This window comes from Erinaceus europaeus, chromosome 13, assembly GCF_950295315.1.
Source record: "Erinaceus europaeus chromosome 13, mEriEur2.1, whole genome shotgun sequence".
Classification (NCBI taxonomy): domain Eukaryota; kingdom Metazoa; phylum Chordata; class Mammalia; order Eulipotyphla; family Erinaceidae; genus Erinaceus; species Erinaceus europaeus.
This window is the reverse complement of record NC_080174.1, coordinates 54,286,000-54,302,965: the sequence shown is the minus strand read 5'-3', so window position 1 is coordinate 54,302,965 and position 16,966 is coordinate 54,286,000. Positions and strand designations below refer to the sequence as shown.

Genomic DNA, 16,966 nt, shown 5'->3' with positions numbered 1-16,966 from the left:
TGACACATTTTTCTATGCAAAAATGCATCATAATGTTTCCAACAACCCAATATATGAGGGTTTAAACCACCCAGCCCTTAATATACTACTGCTTTATCAAATGACTATACTTTTTTTAAAATTTCTTTATTGGAGGATTAATGGTTTACAGTTGACAGTAAAATACAATAGTTTGCACATGCATAACATTTCCCAGTTTCCCACATAACAATTCAACCCACACTAGGTCCTCCTCTGCCATCATATTCCAGGACCTGAACCCTCACCCAGAGTCTTTTACTTTGGTGCAATAATGACCACACTTTCTTTATGACACTACTTTTTTTCTGTTTTTCTATTAGCCCTCATATATTGGATTGTTGGAAAAATGATGATGCAGTTTTGCATAGAAAAATGTGCCATCATTTTTCCAACAATCCAATATTATTTTTATATCTAAACATTTTATTTTTAAAGAAATAAACTTGCAGGGGTAGCTAGTATAATGGTTATGTAAACAGACTCTCATGCCTGAGACCCTCAAATCCCAGGTTCAATCCCTTGCACCACCATAAGCCAGAGTTGAGCAGTGCTTTGGTTTAAAAAAAGAAAGAATCTTTGGGGCAGGGAAGATAGCCAAATGGTTATGCAAAAGACTCTCATGCCTGAAGCTTCAAGGCTCCAGGTTCAGTCCCCTGCATTACCATTAAATCAGAGCTAAACAGTGTTCTGGTAACAAATAAATAAACTTTTAATAAAAAGGTTAAAATGTAAATATATATTTAGACTAACTGCTACTGTAAAAACTTAAAAGAAGCTTATTCTCAATCACTTAGAAAACTAGAATGTAAAAAATAATTCAAAACAAATAATAATTTAAGCATTTATAACTTTATAGCATCCGTAGAAGTTTTCATTAGGTAAATTAATAATTAAATTTAAGATTTTCTGTTTTGTTTTAATATCAATCATGGCTTCTTACTTTTTAATGTTTTGGTACCTCAGGGTCTTACTAATCATGGGAGAGAATGTCCTTCCCAAGGTTGTAGTCTAAATTCCCAGCAACAGTCAGCTTTCTCCAGATCTGTTCATCTCCATATACAAAGAATAATAAAACCTACATTTTAAAACAGTTTTCTGGAACTGACAAGATAGTTCACCTGGACAGTGCACCTACTTTGCCATGTACATGGCCCAGGTTCTAGCCTGGCCTCTAATGGGCTAGAGGTAGTTTAAGTGCGTATCTTTCCCTCTCTACCTCTGTTTCTAACTGAAAAAGTCAGCCCAGAGGTGAAGCCACAGTGGTGACAAAATAAATAATTTATTTCCTCTCCCTATTCTTATCCTCAAAGTAGGTTCACTCAATGAATTAAAATTAAGTTATCACTTCTGATAGTCATATTTTTTCTTAGCATTTTTTTAAATATTTATTTATTTATTGCCTCCAGGGTTATTGCTGGGGTTCGGTGCCTGTATCATGCATCCACTGCTCCTGGAGGCTATCCTTTTCCCTTTTGTTGTCCCCTTTTTTTTTATCGTTGTTGATATTATTGTAGTTGTTGGATAGGACAGAGAGAAATGGAAAGAGATGGGGAAAAAGAGAGGGGGAGAAAAAGACAGATGCCTGCAGATCTGCTTCAAGGCTTGGGAAGCGACCCCCTGCAGGTGAGGATCTGGGGGCTCCAACTGAGATCCTTATGCAGGTCCTTCATTTTGCGCCTTGTTTGCTTAACCCGCTGCGCTACCGCCCAAACCCCCCTTAGCTTTTTTCTTATGAAGCATACCATATTTCTATCAAAATATCTAAGTATCAAGTATATAGGCAGTGAATTATCTCTGAAATAAATTCACACAAATTTTGAGAAAAGAAAAACATTCTGGAATATTTTAATATAAAGATCTTACTGTGTTCCAAAAAGTGTGCCAGCCCAGGCAGGTCATCTGGATCAGCAAAACTCCCAACTCCAACACAAAGCGCAGCTGCAGACTGGAGTAAGTAGAACACATACAGATAATGAGTCAGGCCTAGAGAAACGATATCATCATCTCATTTTAAGGAGGCATTGGAGACTGCAGGTTTCCGATTGAAAGTAACAAAAGTCTTTTCCCTAAGAATCGGGAGGAGCAGCAAAGTGAAACTCACCATAACTGTCAGTTTCACCCTGCTGCTCCTCCTCTTGCCATCCTGCAAAATGCTGAACAGGTGTAGACCTAAAGGAAAAAGCAGAAACAAACAGGAAAAAGGGGGGGGGGAGAAAGATAGAGAAAGAGAAATAGAAAGAGAAAGAAAGAAAAAAGGGGAAAGGGGCAGGGAGGGGGAGGACTAGCCAGGCCATACAATTATCATTTCATGTGAGCATTTCAGAGTTCTGAACCAAGTTTGCTTTCCAATTTATTAGATTTGGGAAATCTGCTGAAGTAATATCTACTTAGCTTATCTCTAGAGATCTCTTAAGCATGTAAAGGTTCAGTGTGTTCAGTAACTAGATGCTAACTTTTCAAGATGGTGTTTAGGGAAAAAATTTTATTAAAAGCAAGTTGTAAAATAACAGGAAAAATTTAACAAAAATAATGGTAAATAAATTGTCACTAAGAAAATCTTTAGTAATGAAAAAAAAACTATAGAGCTTCAAAGAGGCTTTTTAGTTCTTCACTTCTTATTGAATATACAGAATGGATTATTCATCAAGAGATATTTTCCCACTACCTTGGGAAAATCAATTTTTGGAAAAATAAATGGTAAGAAGTACAACAAATTCTGCATTTAAAACAATTAGAGTATAACATTATGTCACTGTTAAACTGAAAGATATGAGTTTTTTTAAAGTCCATTTAAATCCTTAAGAGGAGGAAATTAAATATTAAACTTCCTAAACTTTATAAATGTCAATTTTAATGACTAATACATTTGGTAGCACAGATTGTTTTGATAAATGGCCACCCTTTTTTGAAAGTGAGCTATTAGTAAATTAACATGTACCTAATAGAAAGCCTAACTATGTATCATAAAAAATGAGAATATGTTATAGAAGAACCAAACAGCCTCACAGAATACTATAAATTATATTTTAAAGATTCAGGTACATAACTCAATGAAAACATGGGGGAAACATCTACTTCTTCAAATCACAGTCTAACCTGTTCTGTGATGTTTAATAGGTGCCTAACCTGCTTTCAGCTCCAACTACCCCATAAAGATCTCTTGTCTCGACCAGCAGGGTTGAAGACATTTTTGTATAAGTTGACTTAAACCACAGTTTATCAGTCAGCTTTGACCACAGCAAAAACAGGTTCTGCGATTGCTAGAAAAGAAATTCATACTTGAGAATTATCTACCCAAGAAATTCACACTAGAGAAACTCATATTTGAGAATTGACTTATGAAAGTCCTGAGTAAATAAAATTTCAAAGACGCTTTAGTTTCTATGTTAATACTTTGTCCACTTTTTCAAATAAATAACTTACTTTTGAGAGAAAGAAAATATAGGGGGAACAAAAAGAATGATCCAGAAATAATACCAGCTCACTTTTTAATTAAATGCTCTCCGAAAACATTTTTTCCTTCCCATTTATCTCAGTCTCATATTTATCTAAACAAGGTTCACATTTTTCAAATAAAAATTAAACAATGTATCACAAAGACTATACTATTCTTTTTTTTTAATATTTATTCCCTTTGTGGCTCTTGTTGTTTTTTTTATTGTTGTAGTTATTATTGTTGTTGTCGTTGTTGGATAGGACAGAGAGAAATGGAGAGAGGAGGGGAGGACAGAGAGGAGGAGAGAAAGATAGACACCTGCAGACCTGCTTCACTGCCTGTGAAGCGACTCCCCTGCAGGTGGGGAGCCGGGGCTCGAACCCGGATCCTTATGCCGGTCCTTGTGCTTTGCACCACCTGCGCTTAACCCGCTGCGCTACAGCCCGACTCCCAAAGACTATACTATTCTTAAGCCTCTGTTTCCTAACTTCTCTATATCCTTTTGCAGACACTTATTAAATGGCTAAAAACATCTTACATTGTTAAAATATGGGAACCTCTCCTTTTACTAGTGCAGCAACTGCTTATGAATCAAAGCTTGATCTCAAGTTAAATTGTTTTACCCAGAAAATTAACTATCTATATCTTGTAAGGAAATAGACCATACTGAGTTTTCAGAAAATTAAAGTGGCATCTAAGTAATTTTCTAGTGATCATTAGATTTTTGTTTAATGCCACAGCTCTGATAATATAGTGGTACTGGGAATCAAACCTGGGACCTTTTACATGCAAGTCCCAAGCACTACTGTTGCACAACAACCTGGCCTAGAATCTGAAACTACTGCTTCCAGGAGAGATAAATATCTAAGGTTGAATCTACCTAAGTTACATAAAATGGAGATGCACATCTTCATTTATCAAAGGGGCTCACACAATCACTGAATAAATCTAAGATATCCTAATTATGACTTGACAGTAAAATTGATTCTCAAAAACAACTTTTTAGCTGAACCCCTAGACTCTTGCTTATCATTTAATGGGAGGTGAAAAGAAGTTCAAAGCAAGGGAAAAGCTATTAATAGACTGATAAGATATAGAAAGAAATTTGGAGAACAGAAATAGTTAATGAAGTTTTAAGTCTCAAGAGCTAAAAATGGATCTCAAAAGCATATAATCTAATCCTCTTGCTTTAGAAATGAGGGGATATATATATATATATATATATATATATAGAGAGAGAGAGAGAGAGAGAGAGAGAGAGAGAGAGTAGGTCTAAGGTCATCTAGAAAGCTAGGACAGAGACATAATGCATTTCTTGTCTTTTTGCCTACAGGGTTATTGCTGGGGCTCGGTGCCTGCACCATTAATCCACTGCTCCTGGAAGCTTTTTTCCCCCCTTTTGTTGCCCTTGTCTTATCATTGTTGTGGTTATTATTGTTGTTGTAATTGCTGTCAGGGCAGAGAGAAATGGAAAGAGGGGGAAGACGGGGGGGGGGGGGGTGTATAGATACCTGCAGACTCGCTTCATCACTTGTGAAGTGACCCCTCCTGCAGGTGGGGGGGGGGGGCGCCTGGAACCGGAATCCCTGTGCCGGTGGGGGTCCTTGCACTTTACCATGTGCGCTTAACCAGAACTACTGCCTGACCCCCACCCGCAATGAATTTCTTATCAGTGTTCTTTTCTTTAGTGCATCTGTAACTTTTTTCATTTACTTTCTTTCCTTTACTACTCTACTTGAAAACATTAAATCTATTGTAAATATAATTTATTAATTCCTAATTTATCTATAATAACCTTAGTATAAATTATTAAGTAATAAAAACACTTATTTTTCCCCAAGTGTCCTGGTTTTCATCTACAAATTTCTGAACTAAAGTCATGTGGTCTATCATGCTATCCTCAAGTAGGCATTATTCTAAATCTATCCTCAAATAGGCATTGTTCTAAATCTGAATATCAAGACATCAATCACTCCTTTTTTTTCCTGTTATTACATGGCTCAGTCTCCCTGAACTAGCACAACTTTCTAGAAAAAAAATGCATATATTTTCCCTGGAACGCTGAATATCAGGGGATATGTTTAAAGCAAACCCATTATGTGTACCTCATATACTCACATCTCTGAGGGTTGAATAATACTTTATAATATACTAAGCATCTAGACTTTAGTATTAATAATCTGAACTTTAATGCATTTGTACCATGGATTATACCATGCTGAATAGACTGTCAGGATTTAAGAAAATAAATTTAATAAACATCTGCTGATCAGTTCCACTGTAATGTTTCCAAAATGCAAACCTCGGTATAAGTGCTTCATGTAGCGAAATGGAAGCATTCTTTAAAAGATACCCAGAGTGGGCATGTCTCCCTATCAAACCCAATTTATCTATTCATTGACTGCTGTTATATATTACACTAACTACCAGGTTCAACTCTCCATTTTTATTTCAGCTCTTCCTATATACTTATTTGCTCTGAATTTTGATGCTTTTCTATAAAAAGAGATAAATCACATTCAATTACCTATATGAGGGAGTCGGGCGGTAGCGCAGCAGGTTAAGCTCAGGTGGCACAAAGCACAAGGACTAGAGTGAGGAACCCAGTTCAGGCCCCAGCTCCCCACCTGCAGGGGTGTCACTTCACAGGCAGTGAAGCAGGTCTATAGGTGTTTCTCTCCCCCTCTCTGTCTTCCCCTCCTCTCTCCATTTCTCTCTGTCCTACCCAACAACAATGACATCAATAACAACAATAACTACAACAATAAAACAACAAGGGCAACAAAAGGGAATAAATAAATAAAATAAAAATAAAACAAAATAAAAAAAAACAAGCCCAGGTAATAATTCTATACTAGCTTTGTTCTTTCCTTTCCTGGTTTTCCCATATTTCAAGGATAATCCACTCTCCTATTTTTCTAATTCAGGCTAAGAATTTTGCAGATCCTCATCTCCTAAGCATTTGTTTTCAAAACACATAATGTATGAGGGCTAAGAGGGAACCCATCAGGTAAAGATAACATTTCACCATGTGCAAGGACTCAATCTCAAGCCCTAGGTCAACACATGGAACCCCCATGAAAAAAAAGCTTCGGAAGTGATGGAAAAGTTCTATGGTATCTTTCCTCTCTTTTATTTTCTAAAAGTAGTTTACTAGGAGGAATGGAATTATACAGGCAGAAGCCCCAGCAAAAGGCCTGGAAGCAAAACAAAACCATGTAATGTGTACAAGACAAATATTTAAATATTGCCCAAGACTACCTGTGTTATGGGTAATTTCCCCCCCCCCCCAGGGTTATCATTGGGCTCGGTGCCTGCACTATGAATCTGCTGCCATTTTTTCCATTTTGTTGTTGTTGTTGTTATTGTTATTATTACTATTGTTGTTGGCTAGGACAGAGAGAACTCAAGAGAGATGGGGAAGACACAGAGTGGGAGAGAAAAACTCCTGCAGACTTGTGAAGCACCCCTTTGCAGAGGGGGAGCCGGGGGCTGGAACCAGAATCCTGGAGCAGGTCCTTGCATTTAGCACCATGTGCACTTAACCCAGTGCACTACCGCCCAGCCCACTGGTATGGGTAATTTTTATATATTTCTATTCTCCCTGAACCCTCCCCCCACCTCACCCCAGGTAGAGACGACAGACAGACAGCACTGAAACTATCTTCAGCACTGAAACTATCTTCAATGCAGTAGAGGACGGTGTGAACCTAGTCATACAAATGTCAAAGCAGAACACTACCTAAATGAGCTATTTTGCTAATGTTCTATTGGTTTTTATTATAAGCATTTGTCGTTTTTATAATCAGAGCACAATGTTTTTTTAAATGTAATATTTATAGGAATAGACCTTTATAAAAGATTCAAAGATATACAATTTTGTCATGAGAAAAAAAAAATAGTTTAGAATTTATCCCAAAGAACTCCTAAATTATAAAAATATAGTAGACATGGCTCAAACCTGTTTTTCTGTGGTTTTCTTTCTACCTTCTCCCCTCTCTTCTATTTCTTCCAATTCATTTTCTTCAGTGTCAATATCATCATGTTTATCCTCCTCCTCATCAAATCCTTCTTCTTCTTCTTCAAAACCTTCTTCTTCATCATCTTCTATTTCAGCTCCAGAATCTTCATCTTCGTCGTCATCGTCATCATCATCATCATCATCTTCTTCTTCTTCTTCTTCTTCTTCTTCATCTTCATCATCTGTTGCATCTCCCATTTTACCTTCTGTATTACTCAGGTCTGAAATCAAAAGTGCCTGCAAGCCATTTCGTAATTTGATGTATCTAAAAAAAAAAAGTATAAGACAATTTGAGTCACCTGGATCAGCACAAGTAATCACAGAACAACTGTTGGTATGTTTCTAATTCTACTTCTAAAAACCTTTTCTGTTTCATTTGGTTTAAATCCCCCCTGCTTAACACTGCATTCTATTTACATAACCACTGTATTCTATTTACATAACCACTTCATTCTATTTACATAACCGCTGTTAACAAGCACCACCCTCCCTCCAGGGCATTGGTGGTTCAGTGATAGAATTCTCGCCTGCTCCACCCCCTCTCCTTATCATACCCTGATTTTCACCAGTCACTTTTCTCTCCACCCTCTCTGTGTTGCATCCTATTCCCACCCGTTTGGGCTAGTATATTTATAAGGACAAGATTGTTTGTAGTAGTTTAGTTTTAGCTTAGCTCGGCTTAGATTGTGCTTCGTCCTGGATGAAGAGATACTGCGTACAACTCAACCATGAGTCCCTGGTCATCTGTTACCCGCCCATGAAGCCAACCCGTCGAAAACAACAAACAACAAATTCAAGGACACACATAAAAAACCAATACTGGTTTTAAATTAATAAAACTGTTTCTGTGGAAGGGACCCTCAAAAGTTTATTATTTACTGAGTAGCTGTACAGAAAGAGAGAAACTTTATTAATTGTATTCTGCATAGCTCACCAGGAAGGTTGCAATCCTTGCCATAGACTTAGCTTAGGCTTGAACCCTACCACTACATGGAAGGTGTTATGGCACTGGAAGATGCTCTGGAGCTGTGGTGTCTCTCTGTCTCTATATCTGAATGAAAAAGTGGCCCAGAAGTCACATATGTGCAAGAAACCTGGTGCCAAAATAAAAGAATTATGGTAAGGAAGACAAAGAAGGGAGCCCCTGGCTCAAAATGGAAGACTAGACACGTGGATATATCTTTCTATGCTTAAAAATAAATCACATTTAAGTAACAGAAAAAAATATATGGCTTATTTTTTTCTTGTTTTGCTTGAAAATAGTATCACTATAGTGGGGAGGTAGGGGTACAGAATTGTGGTGGCAAGTACAGTATGGATCTACACCCCCTGAAATCACATAAGCTTATAAACCACTACTAAATCACTAATAAAAATAAACATGTTGGGGATGGGTGGTGGTGCACCTGGTTGAGCACACATGCTATACAATGTGCAAGGACCCAGGTTCGAGCCCCTGGTCCCCACCTGCAGGGAGAAAACCTTACAAGTGGTGAAGCAGTGCTACAGGTGTCTCTCTGTCTCTCTCCCTCTTAATCTTCCCTTCCCTCTCAATTTATGGCTATATCTATCTAATAAATAAAGATAACAATTATATAAAAAGAAACATTTAAAAATAAATAAATAAACACGTTTAGGGACCTGGGCGGTAGAGCAGTGAGTTAAGCATACATGGCGTGAAGCACAAGGACCAGCATAAGGATCTGGGTTTGAGCCCCCAACTCCCCATCTGCAGGGGGGTCACTTCACAAGCAGTGAAGCAGATCTGCAAGTGTCTAGCTTTCTCCCCCCGTCTTCCCCTCTCCTCTCGATTTCTCTCTGTCCTAGCCAACAGCAACAACTGCAATGACAACAATAACAATAATAACAAGGGCAACAAAATGGGGAAAATGGCCTCCAGGAGAAGTGGATTTGTAGTGCAGGCACCGAGCCCCAGCAATAATCCTGGAGGCAAAAAATTAAAAAAATAAACATTTTTAAAAACAAAAGCTCTACAGATGTAGAAAATAGGAAAAGACACTGTTAACAAAATCATACTATTTTAAAATAATTAGATGACAATATGTAAACTTAACTTGTATTGATGGAGAAAACAAAAAGAGAAACATAATGGGACAAGATACTAATTCTTCCCCAAAAGTGTATAGAGAAGTAAAGTTCCAAGTTAATAAGAGTAGGGAACACCTGAGGACAGTAAGTTCAATTATTAATGATTAACAGCAGAATGGAAAGATTATGTGTGGCACGTTCACACATGAATTATTTTTTCACATAACATCATGAAGGAAAATATATAACTCAATGACATGTTACAAAAGTGTGTCAGAAAATCATAGGACTACACACTTATTATGTAAATAGTATTGATACAAAAAAAGTTTACATAAAAGTAGCAAGCTTTCTACAAGATTAGAAAAGAAAACACAAGTCGAACCTGAAATGGAATTGGAGTATTACACCAAAGTAAAAGACTCTGGGGTGGGTGGGTGGGTGCGGACAATACAGGTCCATGAAAAATGATGAATGAAATAGTGGGGGTTGTATTGTTAAATGGGAATCTGGGCAATGTTTTGCAAAAAAAAAGTAGCAAGCTTTCTTTTCTACACATCAAGGATTAATCTTATAAAGCTCTCAAGTGAAAATTAAAGAACTTCCTTCAGTAAAACTTCCTTGTTAAATCAGTCCATGTATGTTGGTGTCAAATAATCAACCAAATAGCAGTAGAACATTTTAAAATTGAAGAGTGGTTTTCTAAGAATGGGAACAACCTGTCCAGAAATGAATTCTAGGGAGAATATCAGAGAAGTAAACATCAAGGCAGAATTAAAGTAGAGGCAGGGGAGATCCTATTCAATCTTTGTAAAGTGCATTTTCTACTGGCATAATTTTTCAAAAACAGAGAATGCAGGGTAGAAAAAAAGGTTAAAGGTACTCAGCTTTCAAAATACATTACAAACCGTTCTCACAGAATCCACAGCTCCTTCCTCAGTTCATACTCCTTCTAATTGGTTTCCTTCTAACTGGTTTCTTCAATTCCAACCTCAGTGTTCTGATTTACCCCACCTCCTGCTACACACATACATCAGAAAGCTCATCACAATGTTAAGGACCAAATCATGTTCCCTTAAAAGTCTTACAAATTTCTAATACTTCAGAATGTGACTGTATTTAGAAATCAGGTATCTAAAAAAACCTTAAATTTTAATGAGGTCATTAGGGTGGTCCCTCATCCAGTCTGACTGTGTCATTAATAAGAACAAGAAGTTTGGACAAATGCACCAGATATGTGCATATAGCAGATGACCATGTGAGGGCACAGCAAGGAGGTAGCCATCTGTAAACCAAAGAGAGAGACCTTGGAAAAAGCGAAACCTGATCCTAGATTTTAGCCTGAGTTGTGAGAAAATAATCACCTACTGTCAGTCTGTGGTATTTGTAACGAATGGTAATCCAAACAAAATAACACAAGGCCATTTCCTTTTCAAAAATCATTAATGACTTACCATTACACATGGAATAAAATCCAAAATCTGGGAGTCAGGCGGTAGCACAGCAGGGTTAAGCGCACATGGTGCAAAGCGCAAGGACCACCTTAAGGATCCCGGTTCAAGCCCCTGGCTCCCCACCTGCAAGGGAGTTGCTTCATAAGCAGTGAAGCAAGTCTGCAGGTGTCTATCTCTCTCTCCCCTTCTCTGTCTTCCCCTCCTCTCTCCATTTCTCTCTGTTCTATCCAACAATGATGGCATTAATAACTACAACAACAATAAAAACAACAAGGGTAATAAAAAGGAAATAAATATTTTTTTAAATATTTTTTAAAAATCCAAAATGTTCACCAGGGCCCAGAAGGTGCCACATAATCTAGTTGTCCTCTCTACCACCCACCCACCCCCACTATCTCTCCAACTTTCTTTTCCAACATTCTTCCTTCATTCTTTTTGCTCTGGTGCCAAATATAAACATATGGGCCCAGCGGGTGAAATGAAGGTAAACAGTTAATTTTAACCACAGATTTTTTTTTTTTTTTTTTTTGTACTTAACCCGCTGCACTACAGCCTGGCCTCCTGACAAGCACTTTTAATACTTGCTAAATTAAACAGTAAAAAGACAAAATCTGGGTGGGAGAGATAGTATAATGCTTATACATTATTCTCATGCCTGAGGCTCTGAGGTCCCAGGTTCAATCCCCCCATAAGCCAGAGCTGGACAGTATTATGGTAAAAAGTCTAATACCTAGCTTTATAAAAATAAATAAAACTCGGAGTCAGGCGGTAGCACAGCGAGTTAAGCACAGGTGGCAAAAGGACAGGCGGAAGGATCCCAGTTCCAGCCCCTGGCTTCCCACCTGCAGGTGAGTGGCTTCACAAGCGGTGAAGCAGGTCTGGAGGTGTCTCTCTTTCTCTCCCCCTCTGTCTTCTCTTCCTCTCTCCATTTATCTCTGTCCTATCCAACAATGATGATAACAATAATAACTTCAACAATAAAACAAGGGCAACAAAAGGGAATAAATATTTTAAAAATAAAACTGTGTACATATTAAAAATACATGTATGTACAGCAAAATACAATAAAGGATATAAAACAAATATAAGTTATATCTGAAGAGGAATAAAATTAGAAGACAAAAAGAACTGTTATGCTTTATAATTTTTATACTTTTGTGCAGTCTTTTGTAAATAAAATGTTCACTTCTCACTCATCAAAATAATAAAAAACTCAATCTCTAATTTAAAAACTCAGAAAATCCTTTAGTTTTATGGATATTAACTTTCAAAAATCAGCATCAAATTCACTTAAAGATAGTTAGGAACAAAATGCTTTTTTTAAGGTTAGCTCAACTATTTTCTTTTTCTTTTTGCTGGGGCTTGGTGCTGGCAATATAAAACTACTGCTCTTGTTGGCCTTTTATTTTTCTCTTTTTCATTTTATTGGATAGGACAGAGAGAAATTGAGAAGGGGGGGAGGTCCCAGGACCTTGTCCTCACCATAAAGCAATGACAATAGGAATAGCCCCCCAGTCTCCAAAGGGAGGCTAGGGGGGTATCCTGCCCTGCCACTAGAAAAAAAACTGGTCCTGAAATGAGTACAGCCTGCAATGTTCCTCAGATGTGACCATGAGCTATAAGCTCAGACCAATAGGGACTTAGGAGTAACACAGGCTCTGGTGCTAAATTTGGGCCCTGAAGCAGGAGGATGAAGATAAATAGTTAATTTTAGCCACAGATTTTTTTCCAAGAACTAGAACTACTCCCTGCCCTAATCCATCTTTCTAGCCTCTTTTCTCTACTCCTGACATCATTCTCTCAGACAATATTCTTATCCAAGCTCAGGCTAGCTACCAAACTCAAGCAAAACTACCACAGTCGTATGCCCTCAGGAACATGCCTAAAATGGTTTTCCTAGCTTACTTCTACCCTAAAATCCCTAATCTTATCTGCTCTAATCCTACTTTTTGGTTCCTGTTCATTAACCATTTTGTCTCAATTTAGGTCATGCCACCTTCTAGACACCAAGTTATAGATGCTACCATGACTCCATCCCAACTTCTATGGGCAGACGACTTCACTAATGTGTCCTGGACCCTGGCATCGCCAGAGCTCTGGCCCACTAAGGAGAGAAACAGGCTGGGAGTATGGATCGACCTGTCAACACTCATGCTCAGCATGGGAGAAGTGATAGGATGAAGATAAGAGGGCTCTGAACTCCAGCTCCATCAACACCCAGAGAGACAGAAGGGAAAGGAGAGGAACATATGGAGGTAGTTATGACGTCATGAGTAGCTTGGAGGGGAAGAGAGAACTGAATTAGAAAAGAAAGGGGCAACTATGTATAAATGTGGATGGATAGTTGTACAGATGATGGTTAGTCCATGTCTACAATCTTAGGGGAACTGTGGTGGATTGCAGTGGGGAGACTGAAGATTCAGAACTCTGGTGGTGGGAATGGTATGGATTCAAACCCCTGTCAACATGTAATTCTGTAATATAAAAATAAATAAAGGAAACACCATTCCCACTACCAAAGGTCTGTGATAGATATAGATACATATTTTAACAGGGAAAAAAATCTATAACTTTTTTTATTTATAAAACAGAAATATTGACAAGACCATAGGATGAAAGGGGCACAATTCCACACAATTCCCACCGCCAGAATTCTGTATCCCATCCCCTGGCCCCTCGATAGCCCTCCCATTCTTCATCCCTCTGGGAGCATGGATGCAGGATCATAATGGGGGGCAGAAAGTGGAAGGTCTGGCCTAAGCAACTTCAGGGCATCAGGTATGCAAGCTGGTGCTTTAATAGGCTAAATAAACTATCTCCCTGGCCCATCACTTTTTTACAAAAACTATCAGTATTAAGCAGCTCATCAAAGTATACAAAACTGAGATTCATGAACAAAAATCATGAAATTTTCTCTTATTAAAGTCTGAAATTTAATGAAAGATCTTAGTCACAGAAACTATCAAAATTATACATATACACCTATAGCAATGGTTCACTTTTCAAGTATAACAACATATGTCTTATGTATTTAATCCTCATGATAAATACAGTCACTAGTCCCAATATATAGAAGCACAAAAAATAGTCTTCTATTTGCCCAACTTTAGTAGGAACTAAACCCAAGTTGCAAGACTAGGGAGCCATCCTTTTAAATATTACTCAAAACAACATGAAGAAAACTAGAGGAAGGTGGACAACAGGAGTAGAAAACTTAAAAAGAGGAATGCTATTAAGTAGAAACACTCAAAATTACAGAAATATAAATTAATTCCCAAAATATTCTATAAACTCAAGTTAATTACAAGTAAGTTTTTTTTTAAAGAATTTATTTATTTATTCGTGAGAAAGATAGGAGAGAGAAAGAACCAGACATCACTCTGGTACATGTGTTGCCAGGGATTGAACTCAGGAGCTCATGCTTGAGAGTCCAATGCTTTAACCACTACATCACCTCCCAGACCACAGAAGTAAGGGGTTTTTTTAGTGGAATTTGACATACTGATTCTAATATTGAGGTTGACAAGAAACACAAATGCTATGAATATTTTTTAAAGCACTGGAAAGAAGTGACACTTTAAGTAACTATAAAAATGCTAGTACAGAAATACAGATCAATGAAAGAATCAAGTTCTGAGATAACAGCAGTGCTTATAATACTACTGTAACAATGTTTATTATAGTTCACTAAATGTTGCTGAAATAATAAGCGTTGTTTCATTTAGGGAGAAAAACAGCCACCTTCACTTTATACTCATATATAAATTCCAAACATATTGCGAAGTTAAAAAGTATAATATATGTATGAGGAAATATAATTTTGAATGACAAAAATATGTTGCTAAGAAAGACACAAAATCCAGAAGCTATAATAGAAGTAATTCATTATAAAACTTTAAGCTACCACAGGTGGGGGGAGATAGTATAATGGTTATGCAAACAAACTCTCATGCCTGAGGCTGTAAGGTCCCAGATTCAATCCCCTCCCCCACAATCATAAGCCAGAGCTGAGCAGTGCTCTGGTAAAAAATAAATAAATACAATAATAATAATAAAGAACTTCAAACTATCACTGACAAAATTAAAGAGTAAACTGCATACCAATAAAAAAAGGTTAATATGTGACTTCCTCCAAACCAAAGAGAGCAAATTTTTGGGCAGAGGGTAGATAGCATAATGGTTATGCAAAGAGACTCTCATGCCTGAGGCTCCCAAGTCCCAAATTCAATCCTCCATACTACCACAGCCAGGGCTGAGCAGTGCTCTGGTTAAAAAAAAAGATACATATTACAAGAATACAAAGTGTCCAATAAACGAAAAGATTCTGAATCACTAACCATTAAAGACAATCAAATTAAAACAAAATACTTTTCAGGGGGCCAGGAAGTGGTGCAACCGGTTGAGCACACATAGTTCTTAGAGAAAGGGCCCACACAAGGATGCGGGTTCTAGCCAGCTCCCCACCTGCAGAGAGGACACTTCAGGAGCACTGACGCAAATCTGCAGGTCTGTCTCTCTCCCTATCTCCCCTCTCCTCTCAATTTCTCTCTGTCCTGTCCAATACCATGGGGGAAAAAATGGCTACCAAGAGCAGTGGATTTGAAGTGCCAGCACCAAGCCCCAGCAATAACCCTGAAGAAAAAAAAAAAAAAAAAAGGAAATAAGTAAATATATATGTATCTGTATTTTTTTAATATTTTTATATATATGAAAATTTTTTTTCACTCAGCAAATGAGCTAATTAAATGAGTAAATCTTTTGTTATCTAATACTGACAAGGGGACAGGATACTCTTATGCCATCTTTGTTAGATAGGACAGAGAGAAATGGAGAGAGGAGGGGAAGACAGAGAGGGGGAGAGAAAGATGCAGACCTGCTTCACTGCTTGTGAAGCGACCCCCCTACAGGTGGGGAGCCGGAGGCTCAAACCAGGATCCTTACGTCAGTCCCTGCGCTTTGCGCCAAGTATAACTCGCTGCACTACCGCCCCGCCCTCTCCAGTCCAAATTTTTTTTATTCTAAATATTTAAAGAGAGAGGGAGAAACACTAAAGTACTACTCTAACACCCATGGAGTTCCCATTAGTGCTATACACAGTGCTCCTGTGTGGTACCAAGGATCAAGTCCAGGGCTCAAGCTTTATCCACATTATCTCCACATCTTCGTTCCAGGTATCTTGTGGAAATATCCACACACATGCACAAAGGCACTTCAAAAATGATTTCTGTAGAAACTTCTATATTATATTTAAAAAATTGGGATTAATCATATGTCCAGAAAGGAAGATAGCAAATAAATAACTGTAGATATATCATAACTTACTATGTAGTCTAAAACTTAATTTATATATATTGAAAGTAATTAGTGATTCTGATTCTGATCTTAATTTCTAAGCCAAGTTAGTGCTAAATTATTTAAATTCAAGTGTTCTTTTTTTGATAATTTTTTTTAACTTTATTTCCCTTTTGTTGCCCTTGTTTTTTTATTATTGTTGTTATTGATTTTGTCAGTGTTGGATAGGACAGAGAAATGGAGAGAGGAGGGGAAGACAGGAGGAGGGAAAGACAGAAACCTGCAGACTTGCTTCACTACCTGTGAAGCGACTCCCCCTGCAGGTGGGGAGGCCTGAGAACAAACCAGGATCCTTACTCAGGTTCTTGCGCTTTGTGCCACGTGTTCTTAACTCCCCAAAACAGTGTTCTTGAGATTAACATTGTAATTGTACAGCATGTCATTCGTTGTGGATTTAAATATATATGTGTATACAATTTTGGTTCTTAGATATATTAATGAGCGAGGACCAGAGAGAACCAGCGCACCCTCTGGTACATACAATGTCAGAAATTGAACCTTATGCTTGAGAATCCAATACTTTCTCCAAGGCAAGACCACCTTTTCTTATGATTTTCTGGAGTGATGAGGAGTTTTTGAAAACCTCTCTTCCATTATTCAACCTGTTTTCCTTTATGTGATCTAAATTCTCCT

At 37.7% G+C, this 16,966-nt stretch overlaps 1 protein-coding gene across 1 annotated transcript in view; it reads right to left on the bottom strand.

The window, feature by feature from the left end:
* NRDC (nardilysin convertase) overlaps positions 1-16,966 on the bottom strand; it is an 81,702-nt gene that overhangs the window by 49,082 nt on the left and 15,654 nt on the right. Inside the window, exons 3-4 of the mRNA XM_060204946.1 lie at positions 7,419-7,806; positions 1,885-1,966 (exon numbers count right to left, since the gene is read on the bottom strand). Of these exons, the coding sequence (XP_060060929.1) occupies positions 1,885-1,966; positions 7,419-7,806 (470 nt within the window). The remainder of the gene's footprint in view (positions 1-1,884; positions 1,967-7,418; positions 7,807-16,966) is intronic.